The sequence below is a fragment of the Anarrhichthys ocellatus genome, unplaced genomic scaffold (genome assembly GCF_004355925.1).
Source record: "Anarrhichthys ocellatus isolate YVR2014 unplaced genomic scaffold, GSC_Weel_1.0 scaffold28, whole genome shotgun sequence".
NCBI lineage: Eukaryota > Metazoa > Chordata > Actinopteri > Perciformes > Anarhichadidae > Anarrhichthys > Anarrhichthys ocellatus.
Window position 1 is genome coordinate 2,538,605 of NW_022280058.1, and position 27,031 is coordinate 2,565,635.

At 40.7% G+C, this 27,031-nt stretch overlaps 1 protein-coding gene across 1 annotated transcript in view; it reads right to left on the reverse strand.

Moving 5' to 3' along the window:
* Window positions 1-6,089: 6,089 nt before the first annotated feature.
* mtnr1aa (melatonin receptor 1A a) overlaps window positions 6,090-27,031 on the reverse strand; it is a 32,880-nt gene continuing 11,938 nt past the window's right edge. Inside the window, exon 2 of the mRNA XM_031863131.1 lies at window positions 6,090-7,782. Within this exon, the coding sequence (XP_031718991.1) occupies window positions 6,914-7,782 (869 nt within the window). The 3' untranslated portion in view covers window positions 6,090-6,913. The remainder of the gene's footprint in view (window positions 7,783-27,031) is intronic.

Sequence of the window (27,031 nt, forward strand, 5' to 3'; positions counted from 1 at the left end):
AGCCCAGTTGCCAGGAAAGAAATGTTGGCATACATTTTTTGGCAAACCACTGACACGTTTAATGTGGATGTTTTTGTATTAGGGCAGAGCAAGTGACGTAATACAGTGAGCGACGTGATGTTCTGTATATCGAGCGACCGTTATTGGAAGTTACGTAGTATGAACATTACAAAGCCTATGGCTTTATTGATATTTACTCTGTCTAAACTCTGACATCCATAGGCAGCAGTGTCTTCTCAGTGGGCTTTAAATGGATAGTTTTCTCCTCACCAAAAAAGTTCCTGTTGGCATGAAAGTATCTTGTTAAAAGAGAAAATGTTCTCTTTATATGTAAAAATATCATCATTAAATGAGAAAAGGCTTTTTTTCACGTGGTGGAAATAATAAATTGTCATGAATATGAGATATATTTTCTTTAATGAGAATCCATTATATCTTTCAACATAAGCGTTTAATCAGATTTCATGGGCTGAACAGAGACCTTGCTCTTCCAAACCACTTTAATCATTGTTAAAACACAAGGCCATTGGAAACAGGAAAAAAAAAACTGAGCATCTTTATTATTGCCCTGTGTGTTCATTGGCCATACTCAAGGCAAACAATACAGATTTTAACTTAATACAAGCTGCAACAGGAACCCCTAGAGAGTAGTAACTAAGCGGAGTGAGCTGTCTTTGCTGATTAGTTTTATGCGTGCTTGTGAGAAAGACAGTAGTCTTCCAGTGGACCAAAGGTGCTTGTACTCCTATTAATCACATATTCACATCACAGCAATCATTTTGCCTACATTCTACAGAAAATTCACCAACAAGGACCACACTATATGGGTTTCAAAAGGTTTATTGCATGATGGAATGAGAGGGTTCGATTTAGGAAGCGGACAGGGGTTGAGGGAGGAAGGGATGGGGGTCGAGGGGTGAAGGGATGTAGGGTATAAGGGATGTGGGTGGAGGGATGAAAGATAAGGGAGTAAAGGGTGTAGGGAAGAAGGAACGAGGAGGGTAGGGGTTGTAGAACCAAGGTTGGAGGGAAGTGATGGGGGACCGTTGGCATCCGGTGGGGAGTGGAGACTGTTGAGTGGGGGCCGTCTCTTCAGAAGCTCTGAGGAAGTGAACAAGTTTGTTGTACTTAACTACTTTGTGCGGAGGAAATGAGCTGTGTTCTGGGCATGGTCCTTGTTCCCGAAACTAAGTTTACAAAACTCAATTAAAATATACTCGGAGATATTGACTTTAACCGATGCAATTTCCATCATTTTGGAACATTATTATTGCTATAGATAACTTTTGTCAACTGTATCCGATACATTCTGAAACCTTATTAATGATACAAACTAGGAGCATCTTCTGCGTGCATTGTTGCTCGCTTTTTTTTCTTTTCTGTCTGTATTTTCCTCTCAATGGGAAATGTGGTAAAAGGTATGTGAAAACAACTTCCATTATTGGATGACAGCTGGAGAAAGTAAGAAAAAACCTGCAAGAGAGAATAGCTGAACGAGGCGAGAAGCGAAGCAGCTGCTCTTGGCGGAAAGAATGAAATAAATATACTGCAGAGTAGCAAAAACAAATGGAAATGGTTTCATGACATTTTTTTAAAGAAGACATACTTCTGACAAGTGGCTCATTGTCATGCTGCTAGACATCCTAAAAAAGATTGCATTCAATTTAGCACAAATGTAGAGGTTAGTGTGGGAGTGCAGTATGAAAATGCCTAGCATTGTTTTGTTGAACTGCCTCTCTTCATCACATATCTTTGACATCTCACCTCATAAGTAACTCCACTGGTGGTGAGATATTTATGATGTCTTTCTCAAAATGTTTTCCTATACCAGGCGGCAACAGCTCGGGGCCCTTTCACGGGGCCCAGGTGGCAGCACTGACTCCTCTGTAGATTATGTCTCTGTGAGGGGAAAAATGGGAGGACAGACCTGCCATATCCAGAATCTTAACAATTTCTTTGTTCTTAAAAAATCTTTAATTGGGACTCAAAGCCATGCCAAAACAAACATCAAAGACACAGCCGCACCAGGGTAAACTAAATGTATTAGATACACAACCTCTTTTACGGTCTATTGGATTTTTTTTTCTTCTTTTTTCCTTTTTGAGGTTAAATTCCCTAAAGCTGCACCAATCAATATTTTTACATTAACAATAGATTCAATTAGTGTGTAATGTAAAAGTTGCTGCTTGCAGTGACAGGAGAATACTGCAGATTCTGTAGCAGGATAATTAGAAAAATAAACCCACTGTGTGTGTACATACATATATATATATTAAATTGAGTACTGACACCCTGAAAACATTTTTTTTTACATCCTGCATCCATCGAGCTTTGTTCAAGTGAAGGATGTTCAAAGGTTCAAAGTAAAAATATCAAAGGGGCATGTCACGGGGTGTGAATGTGGACCCAAATGCAGGCAGAGACCAGGGAGTATAGGTGTAAAGGTTTATTGTCCAGGAAACCAAGGGGGGAAACAACCGGAGCACAGCGGGAAAATCCAGGGAGAGTGAGGGTGGAATCCAGGCAGGAGGAGATAGGGCAGGGCAGGCAGACTGTGGAACCAGGAGGATGACAAAACTGCGGGAACAGGGAGACAGGGTCAATTCAATGAAAAAACACTGGGGAGAAAAACTCTGAATTATTCTCAAACAGCACGGCCAAGAACAACTAACTACCACGTGAGCTGAAACAACAATCTGAGTGGATGAAGAACCGGGGTAGATATACTGTTGAGTTGATGAGTTGATGGAGTGCAGCTGGTTTGACTGGGCAGGTGAGGTGAATTGTAATCAGGAAGCCGGGAGGAGACCAGGTCGGAGCCCTGCCCATACGACACACACACACACACACACACACACACACAGGACAAGCAGGAGGCACGGCCTGGCCGTGACAGGTCAGTTAAAATAATGTTACAAATAAAGAGGCTCATCATTGAAAGACAGCTGTTAAGTAAAAAAAAAAAGAGGCGACAGTAAAAGAATAAGCATTAAAATTCGTTTTTATTTTTTATTTTTTTTAAACGACCGCATCCAATGGCCTTCTTCAAACAGGACTTGCTCAGATGTCATTAGGTTGCTGAAGTACATAAGTAATGTGAAAAGAGGTGTTCGTGTCTGGAGACTCGCCCCCTGTGGCCAGCAAGAAAAATTTTAAAATATGTCGAGAGTGACTCAAGAAGCTCATATGAACACATTTCCCCACTTACTCTTGTGTAACGCAGTAATGAAGAGTGCATTTTTCGTCTCTATTTGCTGAAGTTTTGAGATACCTGCCGCTGAGACTTTTGAAGCTCAACTGAATTTTGCTCGCTGCACTCAAAGAAGTGAAAATGATTGAAAAATTCAACAGCAACCTGCCACTTCGAAAACAATGTCCTGGTTACCCGGGACCTCTCGTCGACTGTTTTGGTGAGAGCTTATATTATGCAAAATATGAGAGACATGTAGAGCGCATGTTTTTCAACCTTTTGTAACTTAAGGCCCACTTCTGATTGTTAAAATCATTGAAAAACCGCACAACATGACAACAATAGGAGAAAAAATAAACGTGGAATATGCGTTATTCCACTGTCAGTGGTAATGACCAAAATACATATTCTGCTTACCCTCAATCACTGCTGGCCATTATGAATCTAAATTGAAGGGTCATATTTCCTCATGCTTTGGAGCTTTTACTTGTGCAGGGTTGTCTCCCACATCACGTTGTCCTTTCAAAAACTGAATCATTGTTTGTATTTCTCGAAACCATTTACAATTGTCTTTGGTGGCCCTAAGCCCAGGATGCAGCATTGGTGACCCTGCAGAATAAATAGCAGGCGGGGAGGAGAATGCCACCGGAAGTAAACGCTTATAGCTTATATACCCAGTCTACATCAAGTCTACATCAGATGAGTCAGACCTACCTTTTGATGTGTTACGATTGGCTTAGTGATATTTAAATGTAACTGGTCATTGAAATTCATCAATCTTTTATTTATGTGAATTCTTGAGCACATTTAGATTAAAAATCTATTTACAAATTAAATTACAAAAACGAATATTTCTTTAATTTAAATCAAACCATTTGGCAGTACCTCCGCGACCCACTAGATGAGGCTCACCAGTGGGCACCGGCCCAGTGGTTGAGAATAGCTGATGGAGAACATATGTTTTGTGTTATGATGTGTGTGCGTTTATTTTTTTTTATATCGATCAACAGTACCACTCCAGGAGAGACATTTACTTGGCTTAGAGTCTAGTGAATAAATACTGTATTGACGTGTCCAGTGTCCATTATAACCACATTTTTCAAGAAATAGAGATCTTTCCTGTCAGAATGTCCCAGAATGCAGAGCTTTATTGAAGACTGTGGGCTTTGTTGTGTTGTGCTTTTCGAAAGATATGCTCTCCTGGTACTTTGATATATGGACTTGCCACAGTAACGGACACATTCTATCCTCTTTTCTTGGTGTTGAATCGGTTATAGAAGATGGGCCTAAATCAGTGTGAATAGTCATGTAACACCTGACTTTTCTCTTCTTTATTGTTGTACATCCTGGGCTTCAAAAATCTTTGGGCCCAGATTACACTATAACTCTGTTTTGGGGCAGGGTAAATCCCTGGGATTTTTACATTTGCTCATCCACAACCCATTCCGTCCTTTCCTACCACACACAGCTCTTGGGATTAAACAGAAGGGGGCAGGGAGTCTGCTGGGAGCTGGCTCTTTCAGCTTTTCGCTTCGAGGATGATGGTCAGCGGCCGTTATGTAAGCCAAGTGGATTTCAAATGCGTAGTTGAGCCGTCCTCCCCTGTGATGCATGATGCCTTTGTCTGTGTTCCACTAACCGGGTTGCCCGCGCATAGAGTGCAACACACATGCAAGCAATCACGTACAGTAGGCTATACAGTCCCTGCCTCTTGTGTACTGCAGAAGGACACTGGTGCCTTCCAAAGTATATGTTAACCTCGAATGTGTTTGTAGAGAGAACCTTATAGCTTCAGTGGTGAACTACAGCACATATGTGGCTGACAGGGGGGAGGAGGGGGGGGTGCCTAACATAAAGCCTTATCATACTTAGAGATGTTCTGATGCCATTTTCTGCATCCTGATTACGATTTAAAATACCTAAACCTGCATATAGACCGATAAAGAGTATCGATCCGCTACCAAGATGTATCCTTAAAACAGGTTGCAATTTTGGGGATACACCTTACAACTCGAATCATATTCATTTGTTCTGTTCATTTAGGATACAATTACATTACTCATGCAGATTCATAGGAGCTGTCATAGTTGATCCTTGGCATAAATATATATCTACAAGATTTAAAAATGTAAAGGCGTTCATGTTCTGGCAAAAATAACATTTTAAGTACACACAGTTGCCAGTTTGTGAGGTACACCTAGATTAATTCAACAACTCTGCAATAGGTTCTAGTTTAAAGGGCCAGTGTGTAGCGTTTAGGGGGATCTATTGGCAGAAATGGAATATAATATTTTTCTTTCGTGTACAATCACCTCAAAATAAGAATTGTTGTGATCCATTACCTTAGAATGACCCGTTTATATCTTCATAGGGAGCAGACTGAATAGGGCCAATTTTCCTTTCCTGTTGGCCACCGAAGTTCTCCACACACGGGAGAAGTTTCAGTTGGTTGCAATTTACAAGCTCACCGCTAGATGCCACCAAATCCTATACAATGGCCCGTTAATGAATGTTATAATGTTCCGTTTTGGTTGAAATTGTTTAAGAGAGATGCTGATTCAACGTTTGGTTGAATTGTATTGCTTTATTCTACTTTAAAATTTTTGTCTCCAACCATTTATAGTCAAATTAGAATAAATACGAGAAACACCTCTGCTGTATCACGCTACATTAGTTTGAGTGGACATTTGGTTATGTAATTTACAACTTGGATCTTATTTTCATAGTTTTTGGCTTTCATGCCTATCGGTAACAATAACATCGGAGCAACAACCTAACATCCATCACAGTTTAGAGACTCACTTCCTTGTTTAACTTTAATATACTTCACTTGCTGTAATTGTTCACATGCACTTTTTCTTCTTCTACTACTTCATCTTACAGTTTGTGTTTCCCCCGTTGAACTTCACTTTAGAGAGGCTGTCTACTGAGATATCAGAAATTGCTTTAGGGAGTACATTGTTATGATAATGGTTAGGTAAGATGGTTAAAACTATGAAAAATGACCAAAGTTATGCATTTACAGGATTGCAATAAACTTGCATTTGGGAGAAAATTGGACACAGGACTAAAGCACGATAAATATCGCATTTATTTTGCATTAGAACGATTCCTGCATATCCATGCATACAGTATAATGAGCTCACAAGGTGGCAGAGAAAGAGAGAGAGAGAGAGAGACTCAAATATATATTCCACTTAATGTATTGCAGGGTATAATAATACAGCAGCAACCCACATTGCTTACACTCAATTAGTGTTACAGTGTCACAAATGAGAATATTAAAATTGGTTAAATTTATAAACTTCTGGTTATGTTTTTAACCAACTTTTGTAGATTTTTTTTTTTTTTATTAGCTTGATAAAATGTTGTTTTCATTTAACATAACATTTCATACAAAATAAATACTTATATAATGCATGATACATTTATATCATCACTGTAAACATGAAAACAAAACAGACATCATATATTTACTGTACTACAAGTACTGCAGAGTCAAACAGGAGTGCTTGATAAAAGACAAAGATAATATGCACCCCTGCTTTTACCGATTGTTCAGAGGTCAGATAGCACCATATGACTAAGCTCAGAGGATAGAAGCTGTGTTATATTCATATTTGGTATTTTTCTCAACTTTTCTCTTTTTTTTGTTTTGTTTTTTACGCTCAGTCACTACATATCTTTTCATGTTTGCTTCCTTTTTTTTCTCGGAGTTCTGGATCAGACAGAGTCCACCTTGACCTGGTTGTTGTTGGTGATGAGTGGTGACGGTTTGCTCTTGAGCCTCTCCACTGCATCGTTCGAGCTGTCCTGAAAGAAGATGCGTGCCGTGCACACTGACACTACAATGCGTTTGTACTCACGCCGGAAGTTCTGGTTCAGCACACCATACACAATGGCATTAAGGCAGCTGTTGAAGTAGGCCATGAAGTAGCTGGCCACGAATAACCACTCGGGGATGAGGGGAACCACCACCTCTGGTTTGATCGCTACGGCCAGGCCGATGAAGTTGAGCGGAGCCCAGCAAACGGCGAAAAGCACAAACACCACGAACATGGTGACAAAGTTCCTGACGTCGTGCTGCGTCAGCTTGGGCCGGTTGTCTGGCTTGACCCGTCTCCGCACCTGTATGACCAGTATCCAAATGCGCAGGTAGCAGTATGTGACAATCATGATGGGTAAAATGAAGTGAAAGAAAACCACTGCGATAGTGTACGCTGAGCTGGCTGACTGCTCAAATGTGCAGGAGTAAACCCGTGGGTCATACTGGAGTGAACCCACGAACAGGTTGGGCACGATGGCGACCACAGTCAGCGCCCAGATTAGCATCACATAGCAGACAGAGTTTTTGTCACTGTACAGTTTGTCATACTTGAGGCTGTGGCAGATGTAACAGTATCTGTTGATGGCAATGCCGGTGATGTTGAAGATGGAGCCGATGACGCTGACGCCCATGAGGAAGCCACTGATCTGGCAGTGGACGTAACCCAGGTTCCAGCCATTGTGGAAGATGGAGGTGAGGACCAGAGGGTACGGGTAGATGGCCACCACAAGATCTGCCACTGCCAGGCTCACCACAAAGATGTTCCCTAGAGACAAAACACACACCCACAGGAGACACAAAGGAGGACACATGAGCCATTGACAACAGAAGCACAGCAGATTGGTCACCCAAATTCACAAAACAAAGAGAGAGAGAGAGCGATGTACCGAGAGAGTGCCAACTTATTCATTCAGAAACATTTTGGAATGATCTGCCTGAATGAAAAATGTGCAGTATTTAGCTTGTTATAGCATATAGTAGAAAAAGAGGATATAGTAGAAAAACATTCATATAAAAAAAACAGCCGTAATGCCACACAGGTTTTTTCGGATGGGGCAATTTCAAGCTTGGGTAAAGGTTCACTGCCATACAAGCCAGAAACTCCTAATTTGGGAAATGGAGTGGAGTGGTAATTGCATTACCACGGAGCAATAACTCTGACAAATGTGAAACCATCACACTGATGATGTTCCATGTGGTGATCAAAATTTTAGGTTCAAGGCTCCTCATTTAAAAAATAAAAATTAAAAAAAACGCAATGAGATTTTGAAAGCAAAGTAAAAGCTGTCTGGCAGGAAGGACTGTCCTTTGGAAATCCATAAAAAAACTATGTAATGATTTGGAAATGTCTGGCAGTAGTTTAAGTATACATGATTTGTAAATATGCTGAAAAATGCAAAAATACCAGCTCAATCCTTTAGAGACATCCATTTGTTTTTGTTCCTACTTCATTACGTAAGCCACAGGGAGAGGGCCTCAAGGCTAGCGATTGAGAGCGAATGCAATCTAAATTTGTATTGTTGATGTATATGTGCGCCTGTGTGTATGCATAAACATATTTGGTAGTTTACCCCAGTGATTTGGCGAGTGTGTACTTGCATTCAATTGTCACCTGTAGATGTTGGTGAATAATGAAAGGGATAAAAAAATAAATAAAAGGGAGGGGGGTCCCTGTCACTAAATAATGCATATGTCTAATTGCCAGCAAGGACATGATGTACAAGCCGACCACTAATCAAGGGCACACGAGTGTATTTGTTGTTCCAAAACTAATATGGGAAATTTGACTTGACTTGTCGGAGAACACACTGTTGCACACTGAGAGGTTGCAGTCAGCGGCTGTGATCCCCAACCTCTTTCAAATGAAATACACGACACGCACCAGAACAGGACAAAGGAGCAAATATCCTTTTACTCTCTGTGGAAACTTCCTCATTGTGTGTGTGTGTGTGTGTGTGTGTGAGTGTAAGCACTCACTGCTTTGTGTCTCCTTTTATTTACCGTTGAGCGGCCTGTCGTGAGGATGTCGTGGGAGCATAACATCTAGCCACACAGCCATTTTCACAGCTGTCACTTGTATATCAGCGGAATGTGTTCTATGTATAGTAGTGAGTACCATATTATGAGGCCTAATGACAAGACCAGATCCAGATTGCCGATGTTAAACACCATGTCACGGACGACAAGATGCGTTTACTGCATGTCAGATGGGAACTAAGCACATCGTATATCTCTACAATCACTGCGGAGCAATTTCATTCCTGCACTGACATTTGGTCTGTCAGTATCAGACACACTCCCCCAACCCGCAGGCAGAGCTGTCAGTCTCACCTGAGCATTAGAAGCACACTGCTGTGGCCCGTTATCTCCCGTAGAATATAGCAACTATTCTACTGCCAGGGATCACGTGCGACTATTAATATAGTTTCGTGCTTTTTTTAATTATCTCTCATTCAGCTGACAAAAACAAGTAAATAGGTGTGCGCGCAGAGATGAAGGCTGGCTGCTGCATGGGAATCTCTATGCATTCTGCCAAATGAGAATATATTTTCCATGTTCAGAGAAGATGTTGACACAACATGCAAACAGTCATCTTTACGGAGTTCCCTTTCCCTCCCTTGGCTATTCTTTACTCGAACAACCCTGTTACCTGATTTTAAACTCAAGTCACTCAGTGTTAACCTTGACGAGGTCCTTTCTGGAAAAGCCTACAGGCAGCTGGCTCTTTTGACTGTCGGACTGTCTCTGTCACTGTCTCTGTCACTGTGACTAGACCTGTGTTTGACGCATCACTCTGAGTTTTCATTTGGCTTGAGGAGAGATATGGCCTGGTGCTGTGTCCCTTTTCCATGTCTGCAATCCCACATTTTTAACAAGTCTGAGCATTTTGACACACTCACTGACGAGAACAAAACGATATCCAGTGCATTTGGACAGTCTCAAGCCAGCTCAACATTTCTCACAATGTATGGTGTTGCAGCATGATCTCTAAAATGGAATATGATGATTATTCTTTTGGAGATACCATCACACAAAATGTTTTTATCTTTCTATTTTGGATACACTGACAATAAAAGGCATCACATCCAAATGAGTTTTAACCACCCTAGTCAATAGTTAATTAATGTTGGCAGTGATGACACCTCTGAGTCTGTAGCAGCCTGGAGCATTTGAAGTATGGATTTTGTCCTATTTTTTTCAGAGCACAGTTTCTCCGATTTAGTCAATCTGAAAGTGAAGTGTCTGTGAGCAGCTATACTGAGGTCTTTCCACAGATTTTCCAAAGGGATTCAAGACCTGGTTTTACTGGGTCATACCAGGACTGTCACTTCCTTGTCCTGAAGCCACTGCAGTGATATGGCAGGGCTTTGATTTGATATGCAGCTTAGCGTAAGTGCAGTCAGAGGTGACTATTTTATTCCTAAATCTTCTGCTTCTACTTGTTCATTGACTACTTCCATCCAATCATTTACTGTAAGCTCCTCCTCTTGGCAGTTCTCTATTCACAAATTGTAAACATCCAAGAGGTCACCCCATCTAGATTCATATCTTTCTCTCAAATAAGCTTAATACTTCACTCTGTATATCCACTCACTAATCAGTGTACAATTATTTCCCCCAAAAAGCTTCTCTTGCACTTCCATCTCACAACATAAACACTGTCAAAGAACTGATCTTTGTTTATAATTATATTAATAAAGACTTTGGGTTCATAAACATAGACTCTCTTGACTGTATATCCCTCATGTGGGAACACAAACTTTCACCATAACATAGGGCTTCCCATTTGGCTGCTTTAATTCCTCCAACCTCACAAATCCTGTGTCCCTCTGTGCTGAAAAGAGCACCCACAGCATGAGACGGCCACCTTCATGCTTTACAGCAGGAATGTTGTTCGACTAGTTGTTAGCCGTCTGTTTCCTCCAGACTGCTTTGGATTACAACAACAGTCACATTTTCCATTGTACCAGATAAATGTTTTGCTCTCGGAGTTTTGCTGTTTTCCAAGCAGGGAGGTCTTTCAGTACTTTGATATGTCGCCAAGCATGTCGCCAAGCATGTTCTGCTCTGACTGTTGTCATTCAAAATGTGCTATCTCAGCAAACTGTGGTTCTGTCAGTGGTCCTCAGATTTTTTTGTGACCTCTCTGATTGAGGCTCTCATTGCCCAGTTGTTCAGTTTTGGGAGAAATATTATTAGTCCTATGATCACTCTTGTTAAATGTGTTTACACAGAAATGCTAATGTATTGTTGGACTACAGTCTACTTTCCTGAAAAGTCAACACAAACGTTGTTTGGTTTCCCACAGCAGATATACTGTCTCTGAATTTTCTTAACCTAAATCTATACTTTAACCTCACAAATAACCAAACTAAACTTTGTGTCTTAACTTATTTCCTGCAAAAATATCCTTTGAAGACGTCCATTAACTGTCTACCAACTGATGCATGTGGAAGAAACACATTCTGATAATACTTTTACAGTAGGGAGACTGTTGGTATTCAATTTAATTTCAAATGTTCAGCACGTGGTATACAGGTTCCATGTGAGATATAATGTACATGTGCTGAAGGTTAGAAGCAGGTGGAGCAACCTGGACCCAATGTACCCTTATGTCCCGACTGCACGAATGAACCAGGCATTTCAATACCCACGCTCCAAAGTCCGGTTTAACTGGACACCTTTTCATGGGAAGTTACTGAGGTCAGTGTGAAGGTGCCGATAAAGCATGGAAGGCGTGTTAGTACGCGGCCCTTGGCAGAACATACTGCAGAACGCTCATTTTAATGTATGTTAATGTGAGAAAAACCACCCCAGGTTTATGAATACATTTCAATTAGTCAGGAATATGTACATTTTAAGTGAAATGTATATCTCACATCATGAATTTCAATTCTAAATGGATCTGGTTTCATGCCAGTATAAAGACTGGTGCAAACTGAGCTATAAGACATGTGCATTTCCCTCACCTTGAAATGTACTTTCTTGCTTTGGTATATTCACACAGTGCTGTGTGCAAGATGGAAGAGGTGGCATAAAGAGATGGCAGTTCCAACCACATGAGGAAGCACAGGGTATTCGTATTTTGCTTTTATGCGGAAAGACTCTCCCTAAGTCTCTACAACCATCAAAAGAAAGCAATTTGGAAAGTGCCACGGCAAAGTGCGGTGTTCTTGCACATGGCACACATGCCAAGAATCGGGTCGGGAGAGCTGAATCTGAATCAGAGCTAGCCACTGTGCTCACCGAAGAGCCTGATGAGGCTAACCAGCAATATTCGCCCCGGGAATTATAGTTATATCTAAAAGAACATTATCATGGTAAACCTAATCCCAATCTAAAAGAGTCTAGAACCGCAGGGGTAGAAGTTAAAAAGGCCACAGAAAGTAAATTTAGTATGTTAGTTGTCAACCGGATTCAGTTCAGAAAGTTCAGAGGAGGAGGAGGACATCTCCGAGGAGGACATCTCCGAGGGGGGGGGTTTAGGGTAGGATGGAGGTATAAAATAATGTACAATGCTATTGTGAAGTGAGTTGACTCCGGACAGCTCGGTTTACTTGTATACTTTATGATGCAAATAGATCTGCGTGAACTGAAGAAAACCTAATCTCTCTTGTGTTCTGTGGGTGTTCCTTACTGAGTTCCTAATAGTGAGATCCTGTGGTGTCTCACCACGAGTCAGATAGATAACAGGTACTGAGCCAGCCGTTAGGTGTTGAGTTTTACCTTAAGTCATAAAGTCAAAGAAGCTGATCCACAACAGGGGAAAACACCACAACACTAATAATGAAAGCAATTGTTTGAAATGAAGGCGGAACTGCACAAAAAGATGGATGATGTGTTAACTTCTATGCGAGTCATTGAGAATTGAATAAAGGCATGAAAAGAAAGTCTTGACCAGGCAGAGAAAATAATTTCTGGGACCCCCTTAACTGCTATTACCAAAACTTGAAACAGACGTCAAGGAATTAACTGAAAGAACTGAGATGGCCCCGTCAAGGTCTCGCCTTTATAACTGCAAGGACAAGATGCATGGTTACAAAGGCAAAAAATTAAGTTCTTCTTAAGAATAGACACGTCAGATTTGACCTGGACCTTTCCGCTGGAGTGCACAGGCAGCAGAAACGCTTTGATGGAGTGTGACTGCGGCTGCTGATTACACACAGAGAAGGACGCTTTAGCTTTGACACTTCGGCTCGTGTGGAGGAATTAAGTGAAAGTCTGGCTAATAACACATTAAAGATAGTGTTCACTTTTCCCTCGTTGTGTTTGTTTGTTTGCTATGAGCAGCCGATCACACTGCAGTCACAAACATTCAAATCCTTGCTCGTTCTCCTACTTTGTTGTCTTGCTAGTTGAATTCACATGGTAGCCCTTGATTAATGGATCCAACTGCCAACACAGCATTTCTATTTTTTTGCCGGGCCAGGCTGCTCGGAGGAAACCTGACTGGTTAAGGGAAAAATGAACGGGTGCTATAGGAGCGCCGATCATTTACGTTTCCTTTGTGCCGTATGCATGGACCATGTTATAACATGCCCTACTACACGACAACTACAGTGGACAGATGTATGTCAATGTCTTGCTTTTCTGTTTAACATTATAGTAGACCCTTTAGAGATCAATAACGCCTTTAAATTACTTCATGAGTAGTTGTATAGCTCTGATGGCTGGCCCTCTTAATTAGATATCGATGTTGTTAAAAAAAACACAAATAACCTCGGCAAACCCTTCTTTGAAATGCTTTTTTATTAAATGGGATGCTCCCCATCTATGTGGGGGGCATTGATTATTTTATTTCCAAAGCCAGGGAAACAATGATGATGATATACTGTATGTTTAAATCTCCGTCCGATAAGTCTTCTAATTTAAGACACCAATATCTCTTTAGCCGATGTGGGTGGGTAAGTCTACTATATAATGTCTACTATCTAGTAGTCCTACTACTGAGATATTTACCAAGAATAATATCTCAGTCCCGATCACAATATTTAGAGGCTGCCCTCTATCTCCACTTTGATCTTTTTTAATTAACCCGTCTCCGTTCTTCCCCTGCGTTAGAAATCGTGCCCTACTCGTGTATCTATGTCTTCCCCCCTCTATCTTCACCCGGGCTCCAAGGCCGCCATACTAGACTCCCTGTCTCAGTGACGTGAATAACATATGAGGGGCGACTGTGAGGAAGTGGATAGCAAGGCTGTCCTTCAATCAGAGGATGGGTGGTTCGATCCCAGGCTCAGGCTCCACTAGTCGCATGTCGATGTGTCCTTGAGCAAGACACCTAACCCCAAAACCCTACGGTGTAGAATTGTGATAGAATCTGAATTTTTAGTCGCTTTGGATAATAGCGTCTGCTAAATGACTGTGATGTCATATGACAATGATGATGACTGTGAATGTACATGGATACATTTCAAATTATGGATATGATTGATTTTACACAAATATATTTCAAGACACAATACATTTTTCTCCCACATTTACCCCCTTGAGTGACTCAAGTCACTCATACTCGAAAAATGTTAGAACCTCAACAAACCTTCAATCATCCTACTAAATGGAGAGGAGAAAAGCATTCCCGGCCAGGAGGCCACACATTTTAAGGTCACAGATTGCTTTACATATTTCAATCAGGAGAGACAAGTGAATCATTAGTAGTTAACCTTTATTATGAAAGATGCTGCGTTAATGAGTTACATCAGAAATTCTTTGGCGCTTGAACTCGACGAGGAGATTTGTGATCGAGTTGTGATTGCCCTAAGCGGCAACAATAGAAATCCCCCCGTGGAGTCTAGACACTAGTGGTGGTGAGGCTGATAGAATGATGAGTTGATGAATCTGCAAAGATTGGGAGGAGATGGGGGGGTGGAGGGTTGTGTAACAGCAGCACGAACGTACTGAAGGTAGAAAGACAATCATATTTAAACAGCAGCAAGATGATAGGCTAACGACGTCCTTGTGTCGTTGTGCTATTGGCTAGAGAGACCAGCTGATCTAGACAGCTGATATCATGATTGACAGCCCCAAACAATAACATTGCCTGCATGAGGAGTGATGCAGATGTATGGTCAATAAACTACGGGCTTAGGCATGCAAGAGTGTAGTCTTCCTGTCTAAACTTACGCTAGAGCTTCATTTAGGCATACGAATAGCACCTCATTTAGAAGACAGTTAAATCAAGCAGAATTAACACTCATTAAATAAATAATCTTCCTAAATGTTTATATATATTTCAGAATGTTCCCCTACCACCACCTCCACATCTATTTCCAAAATTGAAAAAGCTATTCACCAACATTATATGGAATACTAGACGCCCCAGAATAAGTCTATCCATCTTGTATCTCATACCTTAGAGGGGCGGTTATGTTGCCTTGATCTCATGTGATATTACTATGCCGCCCATCTGAGAACCACTATCTTTTTTTTCTCATCTGAAAATCCAATAAAATTATGATTAATGTCTGTCATGTTGTAAACAAACATATTTGGGTGGAGGTCAGGTTCTTTCTCGCTTTAGTCTAACATGGGGGAACGAGGACTTTGACAAGAGAGCACAACACTCCAAAACTTGTTCATATCTACATATGGTCTTTAGCAAAGCCACTTTCTGCTTTAGAGTGAGTGCAAAGCTGCTATGGCAAAGGTCACGTTTCTGTAACAAATTACCCATCAGTCACTCTAGCTGTGCTGAATCCAAGGTTAAATGCCTTGAGGGAGGATTCAGGAGTGGAGGTTACACTTGATAAATGGCAGGATGCTAAAGTTACACCTTGACTCATAGGTTTTTATTTTGGGGTCCCGGGTAAATCATTTATACAGAGTTGTAAACAAATAATCTTAGATATGTGCTTACTAAAAGCAAGACGTCTAATTGCCCTTTCGTGGAAAAATGTTAACAGATGTACAGAATAGGTCAATGGCTGAAGAAATGTCTTGCTGTCTCTCAATGGAAATAATGACCTACATCCTTGAAGATGGGTGGCATGTGAGATGTTAAGTGGCATGGGGATAATAGGTACGAATGGAACCTTGAATCTGATAAAGTAAACAGAGAAAAGCATAAAGTTTGTGTTATTTTTTCCTTTTTCTTTTTTCTTTTGTTCGCTTATTGTGGTTCTTCTTCCGCTTTTCTTATTATTTTTGATGTTACATATTTGCATCTTGCCACTGTGAACCTCAAAGAACACACTTATTTTCCTACTTGAAGGGCCATTTTATTCATACATCACTCTAATAGACACTAGCAGTTGAAATGCTGTGACACAAGGAATGTGACTGACTGTGAGGGTAAAAATAAACCACCACACCTATCCAATTTACAATATATTCCACTCTGTTATAATCCAATCTTTTATATTTGATTTAACTTCAAAAGACCACTGAGGAGGAATACACATTTACAATGGTGTCGAGATATAAAACAACGCTTATAAACAAATAGCTAACAATAAAAACAACACGATAGCTAAAATAAAGTTAAAGTTAGTAGTTAAAATACAGGATCATAAGCATGCAATAATAAAATAGAAGATGTAAATACAGTGACGTATAAAATAAGAATAAAATGGTAAATGAACCACAGCAGAAGCACTTGTATAGAAATTCATTGACCTTCTGTCATGACCTAGTACTTTGTACTTTTTGCCACTATGATGTTAAATACAGAGCCCTCAGTGGTTTACTTTCTACACTTATTCATTCCTTCTAACAAATAAGAAGGAACTTACTGAGCTACTGGCTGCTCATACATGATTCAGCGATTGGTAACTATGCCAACAAATTTGAAAGTCTTGAATAAAGATGAGTCCTTGATGAATGAGAGGATATAATGTGTTTTTTGAGTGTTGGGGGCATTTAGTGAGGTCTTGTGGAATTCACTCAAAATATCTCCCAGCCACCACTATGACATAAATAAATAAAAAAACGGATTATTGTGGCAGCTCCCAGGCGTGCACGGAAATGTGACAAAATACACACGAAACAACTGTGATGCCGGGACTTTACTTGAACTGCATTAATACTAATCCAAAGAGAGAGCGGTAGAGAAAGGGGGAGTAGAGTAAAAACAGAGAGAGAAAGAGAGAGATCGAGACGGTGAGTGATTATAGTCCCTGGGTCACTGTTGGATTCGAGGATGTTGCGTCTACATGTATGAATGAAGCCAGTGACGGGCGTGGATAATAAGTCTCTAGGCAGGTTTAATCTGCTCATTTCTCTTGCAGAAGCTATTTCAACAGTCTTGCATAAGTACAAAAACACAGTATATTATTAATATATATATATATATTATATATATGTGTGCTGGAAGACAAAATCTGTCAATAGCATCTGTTGCTGTAAAGGGAATTTCTTTTCAGCAGCTGATAGAACAGTGAAAAGGGAAACACTTTCAGCATGCATTTAGGTAGAAGTGGTTTATTCCTGCCCTGGTGTGGCAAAGGAAAGACGGGATTTACAAACTGGCCTCCAGTGCCCTCTTTCCTTGGGAAGCACCAATCACATACAGCAGAGTGGAAAGCAGCACTGCCAGCATAATTCTAGATCGCATCAAGCACCACGGCTGTTCTCAGAAAGCAGCCGGGCGCAAGTAGCCTGACGTTTATTTAAATGTCAGAATCAACAGTGGCAGCTAAGAAAATGCTGAAGAATGACTGATGTCATCCAAGCATGTGCTCCTGTGTGTCCATTGGATGGGAGATTCCTTCTAGATACTCTCAAGGTGCACTCAAAGCATTTTCTGTCACCAGTAGTTGTGGGGCTGTACTGAACTGTTTGAAGCTGCATTCATAACATTGATATTCAAATTCGAAATCAAAATTAAAATGCTGCGCTGTTTTATTTGATTTTTTTAAGTTTAGAATATTTCATCATAAAAATCATTCAAATCAGCTTTCTTTAATCGCTAATTTCTTCCATGAGTTTTGTTTGATTGCTTCGAGACCGCCCCATTAATACAAGTGTGTCCTTTGTGTACAATGAGTGGATAGCATTGTGAAAACATTGTTTTTTGAAGGCTAAACAGAAACAAATATGGATTGTAGTAAGATTTCTCGTAACATGTTGTGAAATCCCACTGGAGGTTTTCCAGGCACTGGGAAGAGACCCCGGGAAAGACCCAGAACACGCTGGAGGGATTACATCTCCCAGCTGGCCTGGGAACGCCTTGGGATCCCCCAGAATGAGCTGGAACATGTTGCCGGTGAGAGGGAGGTCTGGGTCGGCCTGCTTGGCCTGCTGCCACCGCGACCCGACCCCGGATAAGTGGAGGAAAATGGATGGATGGATGTTATGAAATCTGTAAATGATTATGTCTATCTTTTATTAAATTTATATTGACTTTTGGACACTCTGGAGTTTTTGGAAATGTTGGATCACACGAGTTGGAGACAATCCCACGCAGCTTGCTTGGTATACTTTGGACTTGGAGCGAAAGAAATATGTATTTTCACTGCGGTCAAAAATGTGTGCTCTCCCGCTTATCGCACATAAAGGGAAGCCCGCATCTGTATTAACGAAGCGGTCTAGCATCGATCTCACATCAGTGTAAATTACTTTTGTATAATAATAACAAAAAACTAAATTTTGTCTACTTATCTTTAGGGTGATCACGCCATAAACTGTGACGACAGACATTCAAAACTTCATTCGCTGACCTGAATAAAATCTTTGAATGTAAAAAAAAAAAAGACTAATAGCTACATTTTACAGATTTCAACTAAGAATTTTGTCTTTGCTTTGAAGAAAGACTAATGATCTCCTCTTGTAATTGGCAGTGTTATTATGCCCTGTGGGTGTTAGCACTGGGAAGTAACTTGAGTGAAATTTGAACAACATCTCAGATCCGGTGAGGTTTAGGCTGCCGCCTAACTGGCCAACCTTGTTGTCATTCCTTAAAAAAAAAAACCCAACTAAGCAGTCTCAATCTCAAATAGCTGGGCCCCTTTCTTATAGCCACCGCTGTAATTTTGAGGATCATGTGTTGTGAAAATACCTGTCCGCCATGCTTACTTTCTCTGGTCAGGGAGCAGAGATGACAAAACACCACGGGTGGTGTCACCCTGGATGTCAGCCAGACCCCCACAGCTGGTGGCCTGACACAGGCTGACAGGTCCAGTCACGTCTTCCAGATAAAGCCCTCTAGACAAGTTGTCTAATGTCATGTTGTCAATCTGATTACACAGTCTTCATGTGTCATGTAGTGGCAAAACAAGATCTCAAAACTTAACCTGTTTATCAGACCAGGCATACAAATTAACTATATTTACAACTCTCATATCTGTGTTAAACAATTGTTTTGTCCTATATATGTACAAATGTTTATCTTCCCATCACACTGATCTTGATTAACATAAGGGCAATGCATGGGGGGTACTGTACTTTAGATCCCCTCAGGAGCTGTGGGTCGGGTGAGCCATGTGGCCACAGCTCTTGTAGCTGCTGGTGCTGCTGAGATTTACAGTTCTGCAGCTGCTCCCCAGTGTGCCACCCTCTGTGGTTCAGCTACAGCATCTGTTATCAAGTATAGAGAAAAACTAGAAAAACATTCGTACGCAATGTGGCATATTGTGTCTTCTTTTTACCATCCAACATTACAGGCAAATGACGTAAAGTAGGACAATGCCAGCAGAAACCCCCATCATAAGGTAAGTGCTGTTTGAATAAAGGTAATTCTGCTGAGTTCAAGCCCCATCAAACTGTCAATGTGACATGTGCAGGTCATTTCGCTGATGCTAGTCTCCTTTCATGCCAAGGACAAGTGCATGACGTGCGTCACGTTTCCCCCCATTTACAAGAGACATGCTGTTGCAGATTCATCTCTAATAGTCAGTATTCAGAGACTGTGATGTGTTGCTTTTGCTATTAAATCTGTTATTCTCCTGCTTAAGTGCATCTGTTTAAAATCTAAACGTTTCAAATATAAGGCATTTTGTTGTTCTCTCTCTCTATCGTACACTAAAATAATAGTCATCACACAGACGCCCATGGTTCACCACCAACCACTTCATGTTTCTACAGGGTTTCCCCATTCAGCGACACACACGCTAAGAAACCAATTCTGATTAATAGCAGCTCTATTCTAAGGAAGTTGAAGTTAGCGACAACATATGTAAGTTCCTTCTGTGTGGAGATTGCATGTTTTCCCACGTGGCAGCTGTGGGTTCTCTCTGTGTTCTCCGGCTTCCTCCCACAGTCCAAAGACATGCAGCTTAGGTTCGTTGATGACTCTAAATTGTTTTTCTCTATGTGTCAGCAACCTGTCCTGAGTGTAGCCTGCCTTGCACAATGTCAGCTGGGATCGGCTCCTGCGACCCTGAACAGGCTAAGCGGTTGAAGATGATAGATGGATTTCTTTCTTTGCAGGAGGGGCGCCCCAAGGCAATGGTAGAAGCAACATTGATGTTGATGTTAAGCAAGCTTCACAAAACACAGTACAAAGACTGTAATATGTGGTTATTGTTCGGAAATAATGTCATGAAAATGGATAAAGTCGTCTAAACAATTGGGAGTTGTGACTAAAGCACATTTTAGTCACAACACCCAATTGTTAAAAACATCATTGTTGCAAAACTGACCATTACACATACTAACCCACCAGCAGACACACAACCAACAAAGTAAAGGCTAGCCGTTCTGTATGAATTTGTTTGTTTCCTCTGTGAAAATCCCATTAAACATACAAAGAACAAAATGGAAGCAGAGCCCGAAAGAACAAAATAATAACCGATTATCTGCTGAATAGAGATTTTTTTTTTAGGCTGTTATTACCCGACCTGCCCTACTTACTTTTTAACCCCCCTCTATCCTGCCTCACAATTCCACAGGTGATTCAAGTCTGAGTAGCGCTGTCTGAAAGGCTGAGCAGTGCCGAGTGTGGTAGGGGGCTGATGGGTTGAGCCAGATAGGTGGAGACAGACTTAAAGTTCAACCAGGACACAAGGGATAGGTTCGAGTACAGTGTTATGGTGTTGTGGTGACCACTGCTTCGTTCTCTCTCTGTATCTCTCTACACACAACTGCAAAAACATTGACTGTGACAATTTAATCTCCAGTTCATACAGCAACACACCTCGAATTTGCAGCGTTGATTATTTTCCTGCTTGCCACGGTAATTGTTTTTCTAATGCTTCAACTGATTTGATCTTCAACTCAATCGGGAACAGAAACAATATGCAAACCTCGTCAATGTCTCTATTTCGAGATATTTCTTCATATCCCAAAGGCAAAGTGGATATTGGAGAGAAAGTCAGCAAAAGTCAGTTCAGTTACGCAAGAGATATACCCATCCAGCTCTGAAGACAGAGGGTGTACTGTATGCATGAACAAAGGTACTGTCTGCAGATGGAGGGTGTTGAAACATCCAGTTATGCTCATAGAAACTCCAGCAGGTGGACGACAACAAAGAGCCTCAAGGCTTTGGAAATGGGCCATTCAAGTACACATTTTGAAACAACCTGGTCCCACAGAACTACGTGAAATGACCACGATCAGTAAACAGCGCTTTATGTTGCGGTATGTATTAACACTACGACCACATTTCTCGTCAGTATTAGGAACGCCTACTTTTAAACATTATGAAAGACGAAGCAGGTTTTTTTGGATACACGCAAATATCTCAATCTGTGCAAGTCTTACTGTTTTGTCATACATTATTTTGCTAATACTTGTCAAACACTGAATACCGGTCTCCGCTTTCTACTCAGCTGGACACAACCGCTTAGCTAAGTGAGCACACAAATCATGCTCGCACTGTTTTGAAGGCGAGGCTCGTGGTCGTATACACACATAGCGAATAGTGACTCGTCAATCAAAACTATTTCATTCGAATAAAAAATTAATATAATAAAGTAGCTGGCTGGACTTAAATGAGTACTTAGCTGTTTGGTCAGCATCCAGTGCTTATGGAAAACTCTGCTACTCATACATCATTTATGATTACGCTGGGTGTGGCAGCTCGAGATTTAAATGGTAAAGGGACATCTGGGCATACCCACGGCTGCGCGGCTGATACGCACGCAATGCTCTAGAAGAAATCCATTACAATTCCAGTCCTCAGAAAGTCTTGACCTTAGGAAACTAATGAGTACAGGCCATAGGCTCCTTTGAGAGGATCGTGACAGAGGAGCTACGCAGGGAGGTGCAACCGTTCCTTGATGAGTACCAATTTGATTACATGAAAAAAATCAATGATGACACAAATTATGCCATCTCCAGAAAAGTGCACCATGTCTTGAAGCACTTATAAAGATCTGCTGCATATGCCAGTCTGCTTTTGTATTGATTTTAGCTCTGTTTGTAACACTATTATTCGCATATATTTGGCTTAAAAACCGAGTTCAGTTGAAGGTGAATCTTTTTTTGATGAAGTAGTATTATTCTTTTTGGGTCAAACGGGCCACAACAAGTGAAATTAAATTCCGCACTCTCTGACATAGACCATTTATAATTAATGACGAGGTACGAAAGTGTGCACTAGCAGTTTGGCAATGGAAGTACAGCATAGTGCTAAAGCTTGTCAAGCTATACAAGGGGGTATTAAACAGCAAAGATCATGAATGCAACCTAAATAAATTGACTTTCAAGATCCGCATGCTATTAGTGAGTGGGTAGAATGCATTAGCAAGTGGCCCAATATTTAGTGGCCAAATGTATACATGCATTTAGCTTGCAACTCCAACATGAGCATCAATATCCAAGTAGACAGGTCTGTTGACCGGTGTGATAAGCATCATTTGCTCAATAATGTGCGCGAAATTGAAGAAATTCTGTTCGATAGGTCACTTCCTCCAAACTGAACAACTACCGCTCAGTGAAGTGGAGAAAGTCGTCCTTTAATCACAAGGTTAGCGATTCGATTCCCAGCACTGCATGTCTCAAATGTCCTTGAGCAAGATGTTAAAAACCCAAAGTTGCTGTGTATATCTTTTCAATAACACATGCATAAAATAAATATGTGATTTATCTGACATTTTGGGAATTAGGTCGCGATGGTCTGTCATTTGAGACGTATGCCTTGAATTTCTGTAGCCCTTAACAGGGTGAATGGCTCGTGATTAGGCTGATGTTTGCACATGTTTATATTCAGTGTGTTTTAATGTGATGTTTGGACTTGATACAGCAATTTTCCATTCTCCAAGACAATTTTCTCCCATGGGAGACCATAAAGTAACCTTAACCTTGGCATACAACCTCAGTCAACCACATTTCATCGAGTCACACACGCGCACACACACACACACAAAACCATAGAAACCAATTACAGGGTGGCTTAGATTCCCATTTGCAACTGCCAAGCAGCTGATGCTGTCAGAAGATTGGATTGATCCCATTTATGTCATTTAGGTCCCTGGAAACCAAGTAATTAATAAGGAGGTACTGCCACTCATTATAAAATGAGCACAATCATCATGCTTCAAGGTTATTGAGGTTCTTGTACAATGAAAACCCAAACGAAGCGACAGTAAAATCCTGAATGTTTGTTAAAGATTGAAATTAATGTATGCCTTAATTATGCATACATTAAACACAACCTGAACTATAGATTTTAAATGGTTTTAGATAAATACAAACCGCCAGCTGTGAAATGACAATGAGGATTGTCATTTTCTTTAAAAGTGCTTCTTGAATTTTGGGAAAAAACTGGTCACAATCCAATTAACTACTGGTTAAGAGATGGGACGGCTTACCACCGCCTCCACACCCTTATTGTTCACTGTGGTGTCCGAAACCTCGCTTTACTTCCTGAACTTACAGTGAACTTGGCCACATAATCAAAAACACTAGGTCATATAGGGCTGGAAAGGGTGAATGAAGTTTATACCACCATACATTTTGCCATTATTATCGCCATGAAATGTGATTTAAATACAGTCTGAGAGTTTACGTTAGTTAATACTTATGCCTGGAAGTTATTTGCAGTGGTTGTTGAGATCGTCTCATACACGGTGGAAGTTCAGAGCTTATCACACCGCACAGCTGATTCTGAGTGTGTGTGTGTGTGTGTGTGTGTGTGTGTGTGTGTGTGTGTGTGTGCGCGTGCGTGCTGTTTCCTCCACTGTCTCACGACAGATGCTGTATATTTTTAGAATCTTGTTTTGGGTGAAATACTTGCAGCTTGATATTGATACTTTTCACCAGTACCTCAAAGCCATCTGTCGCCACAGCTTGGATGGCTTCCATATTTCAACATACGGTACGGTAGATGACGTGTGATGATGTTTTTTTGTACTTTAAAGCTGCTGCACGACTCAATATATTTAAAAAAGTGTCGCTCGTAGTGACAGACCCACAGAGAATTATCCACCAAACTTGCAGTTTCCCTCTGTGGAGCGTTTTAGCATCTTTCAGACAATTGTTTTGGTTCCTCTCTAACTGTTCTCATCAATCTTGTTTCCAGCAGCAGCCACCTGTTTACAACTCAGCACCAAATAGTAGACAAATTTAGTGACTAGCTGGTTAACATAGAAGAATATTTAGCAGCTATAGAGCTCGATATTTGGTGTTGGTGGAGACCAAAACAGAGCTTAAAGGACAGTGAATATTAGATTTATATCCACCAGGTGGACACAAACACGACTCAAATTCATTTTAATGTTGCTTGCTGGATGTTGAAACCTGCAACAGAGAGGTAATGTCACAGACACACACAGACTAAGTGTCGTCGGTAGTAGTTCTTCAGCGTGAGTGAAGAATTTGGAGTTCTGATTTGCAAATTCAGGGAATTATAATCATATAACAAATAATTAAAACTAAAGATGTTTTTTAATGGAGGCAAGTGTTTAAATATAAATACATTCTTGTATCTATAGATGAGGAGGTGACTGCAACAGTTGCCCTGCATAGTCTGCAGAAACCTTTTTACAGATGAAGCATCCCAGTTTTTAACAATTTCTCCATCTTTTGGTCCCGTTAATATATATAACTGCATTTCTTCACTGAGATTTTCTCAGCATGTAATTTAGCATAAAAGGGACGCTGACAAGCTTCTGTTGACTTTGCAGTGACACAGCCTTTCATTAACGGCTGTACTGGTGAGAATCTGGGGAGCTGCACTGACATTCGCAGTGCATTTTAAGTGGCAATTAATATCCATGGTACATATCCGTTGTGTGGGTTGTCAGAATAATAGGCAAGAGAAAGGACTGTATGTTTAAGGTGATGAATATGTAATGTAATAAGTTGCGCAACTGTCCTAAAGCAAACAATCCTTTGTGTATTTCGATATATTGCTGCTGTTCCCATGGGAAAATTGAGGTCATACCAGAGCTTGAGCATCTGTTGAGCTTTATTATATATGATTGGTTTGTGCAGCAGTTATTTCCATCATCCTATCAGACCCCAATTGACCTGAAAGAGCTCAATGTAATCTTCTAATACCATAGTTGGAATTCTTTCTGAATTTTTTTTAATGTCATCTTTTCAATGCTTTTTCAGACTTACATACCATAAATTTGCAGGCTTTGGACGGATGAGCCATATTTCATTGCTGTGGTTAACGTCTTATCTTACCATTTCTTTCGCTGAGTGTCACTCTGACCATAAGCTTTGGACACTGTTTCTAATTTCCTATTTGCTGCATGTAACAGCTCTGTTTCAAAATCACATACAGAGCAGCCAGCATATTCCCACTAATCCCCTATTAAAAACCTACTATCTTTTATTTTTTTATTTTTGCATCACCGCCATTTTCGACATTCATGTGTATCTCAACCCCCGCATCACATCCTGTGCAGCGATTCCCATCATAATTATGATGACAAGATCAAACGTTCACTTAAACACATGAGCGCGCGTGTGTAAACACACAATCATATGCGTACAGCAACTGTATCTGCGTGTGGAAAGGAGCTTCATGGGCAGACAGTAAATACACAGAATAATAAGGGTCGCGTTTAAACACACAGAGCAGCTGGGAGACAGATGTCAATCACCCACCCACGCTGGTCACACAACCCTCTCTCTTCCAGTCCGTGACTATACTCGCAAATAGACCCCATAGTCTGAAACAATGACGTCAACAAGCTGGTGGTAAAAAAGGAAGACCCCAACTACACCAGTAACATCAGGAGAGATCAATTATATTTCAATTACAATCTTCATGGAACAAATGGGCCCTGATGTACCCGGAGTTTTTCCACTCTGTTTGTTGTTAGGGAGCTAAAGCTGAAGGATTTGGGGAAATAAATAAGTGAAACAAATGATGTAACATGGGTGTGTAAGGGCTGAAACTAAACCATATTTTTATTATAAAGTAATATATTTTTCAATAAAGCAAGACAATAGTAAAAGTAACACTCAGAAGAGAAGTTCCCAGAGTCCAAAGTGATGTCATCAAAACTTTGTTATAAGTTATTTAAATTTGTAAAAGCTGGAATTACAGAATATTTTGCCTTTTTGCTTGATTGCCTTTTCAACGTTAAAGCTGCCAAAATCAATATTTGTATATTAACAATGACTCAGCTGACTGTGTTATGTGAAAGGGTTCGCTCACAGCGACAAACTTACTATGTGGATGGGCCAGACGTTTCAGCAGCCTATTTCTACTTTTTTTTAAGCTTTTGGTTTAGCCACATAAAAAAATATAAAAACAGCAAATTAATTTAGTAAAAAACACCAATCTTTACTGTTTAACTTTTGAAATAAATACATGGTCACTCTGACTCGGACACATCACAAAGTGCAGAAACCGAATAAAAAAAATACTCCCCCCCCCAACACACACACACACACACACACACTCACGCACAGGCCCTTGGCAGTGTTCATTCTTTAGCCCATAATCCTACCCTTCGCCCTGAACACCACATGTCTAACCTCAACCCTTCACCCAAAGCTGACTTGAATCTACTTCTTATTCTGATTACATTCGTCTAACCTCAGCTGTGAAAGAAGTGACTCGGGTCAAAATGACCTCATTTTGCAAAAATGTCCTCAGTCTGAATATCATATTGGTCCTCACAGGGGCAAACACACACACACACACACACACACACACACACACACACACACACACA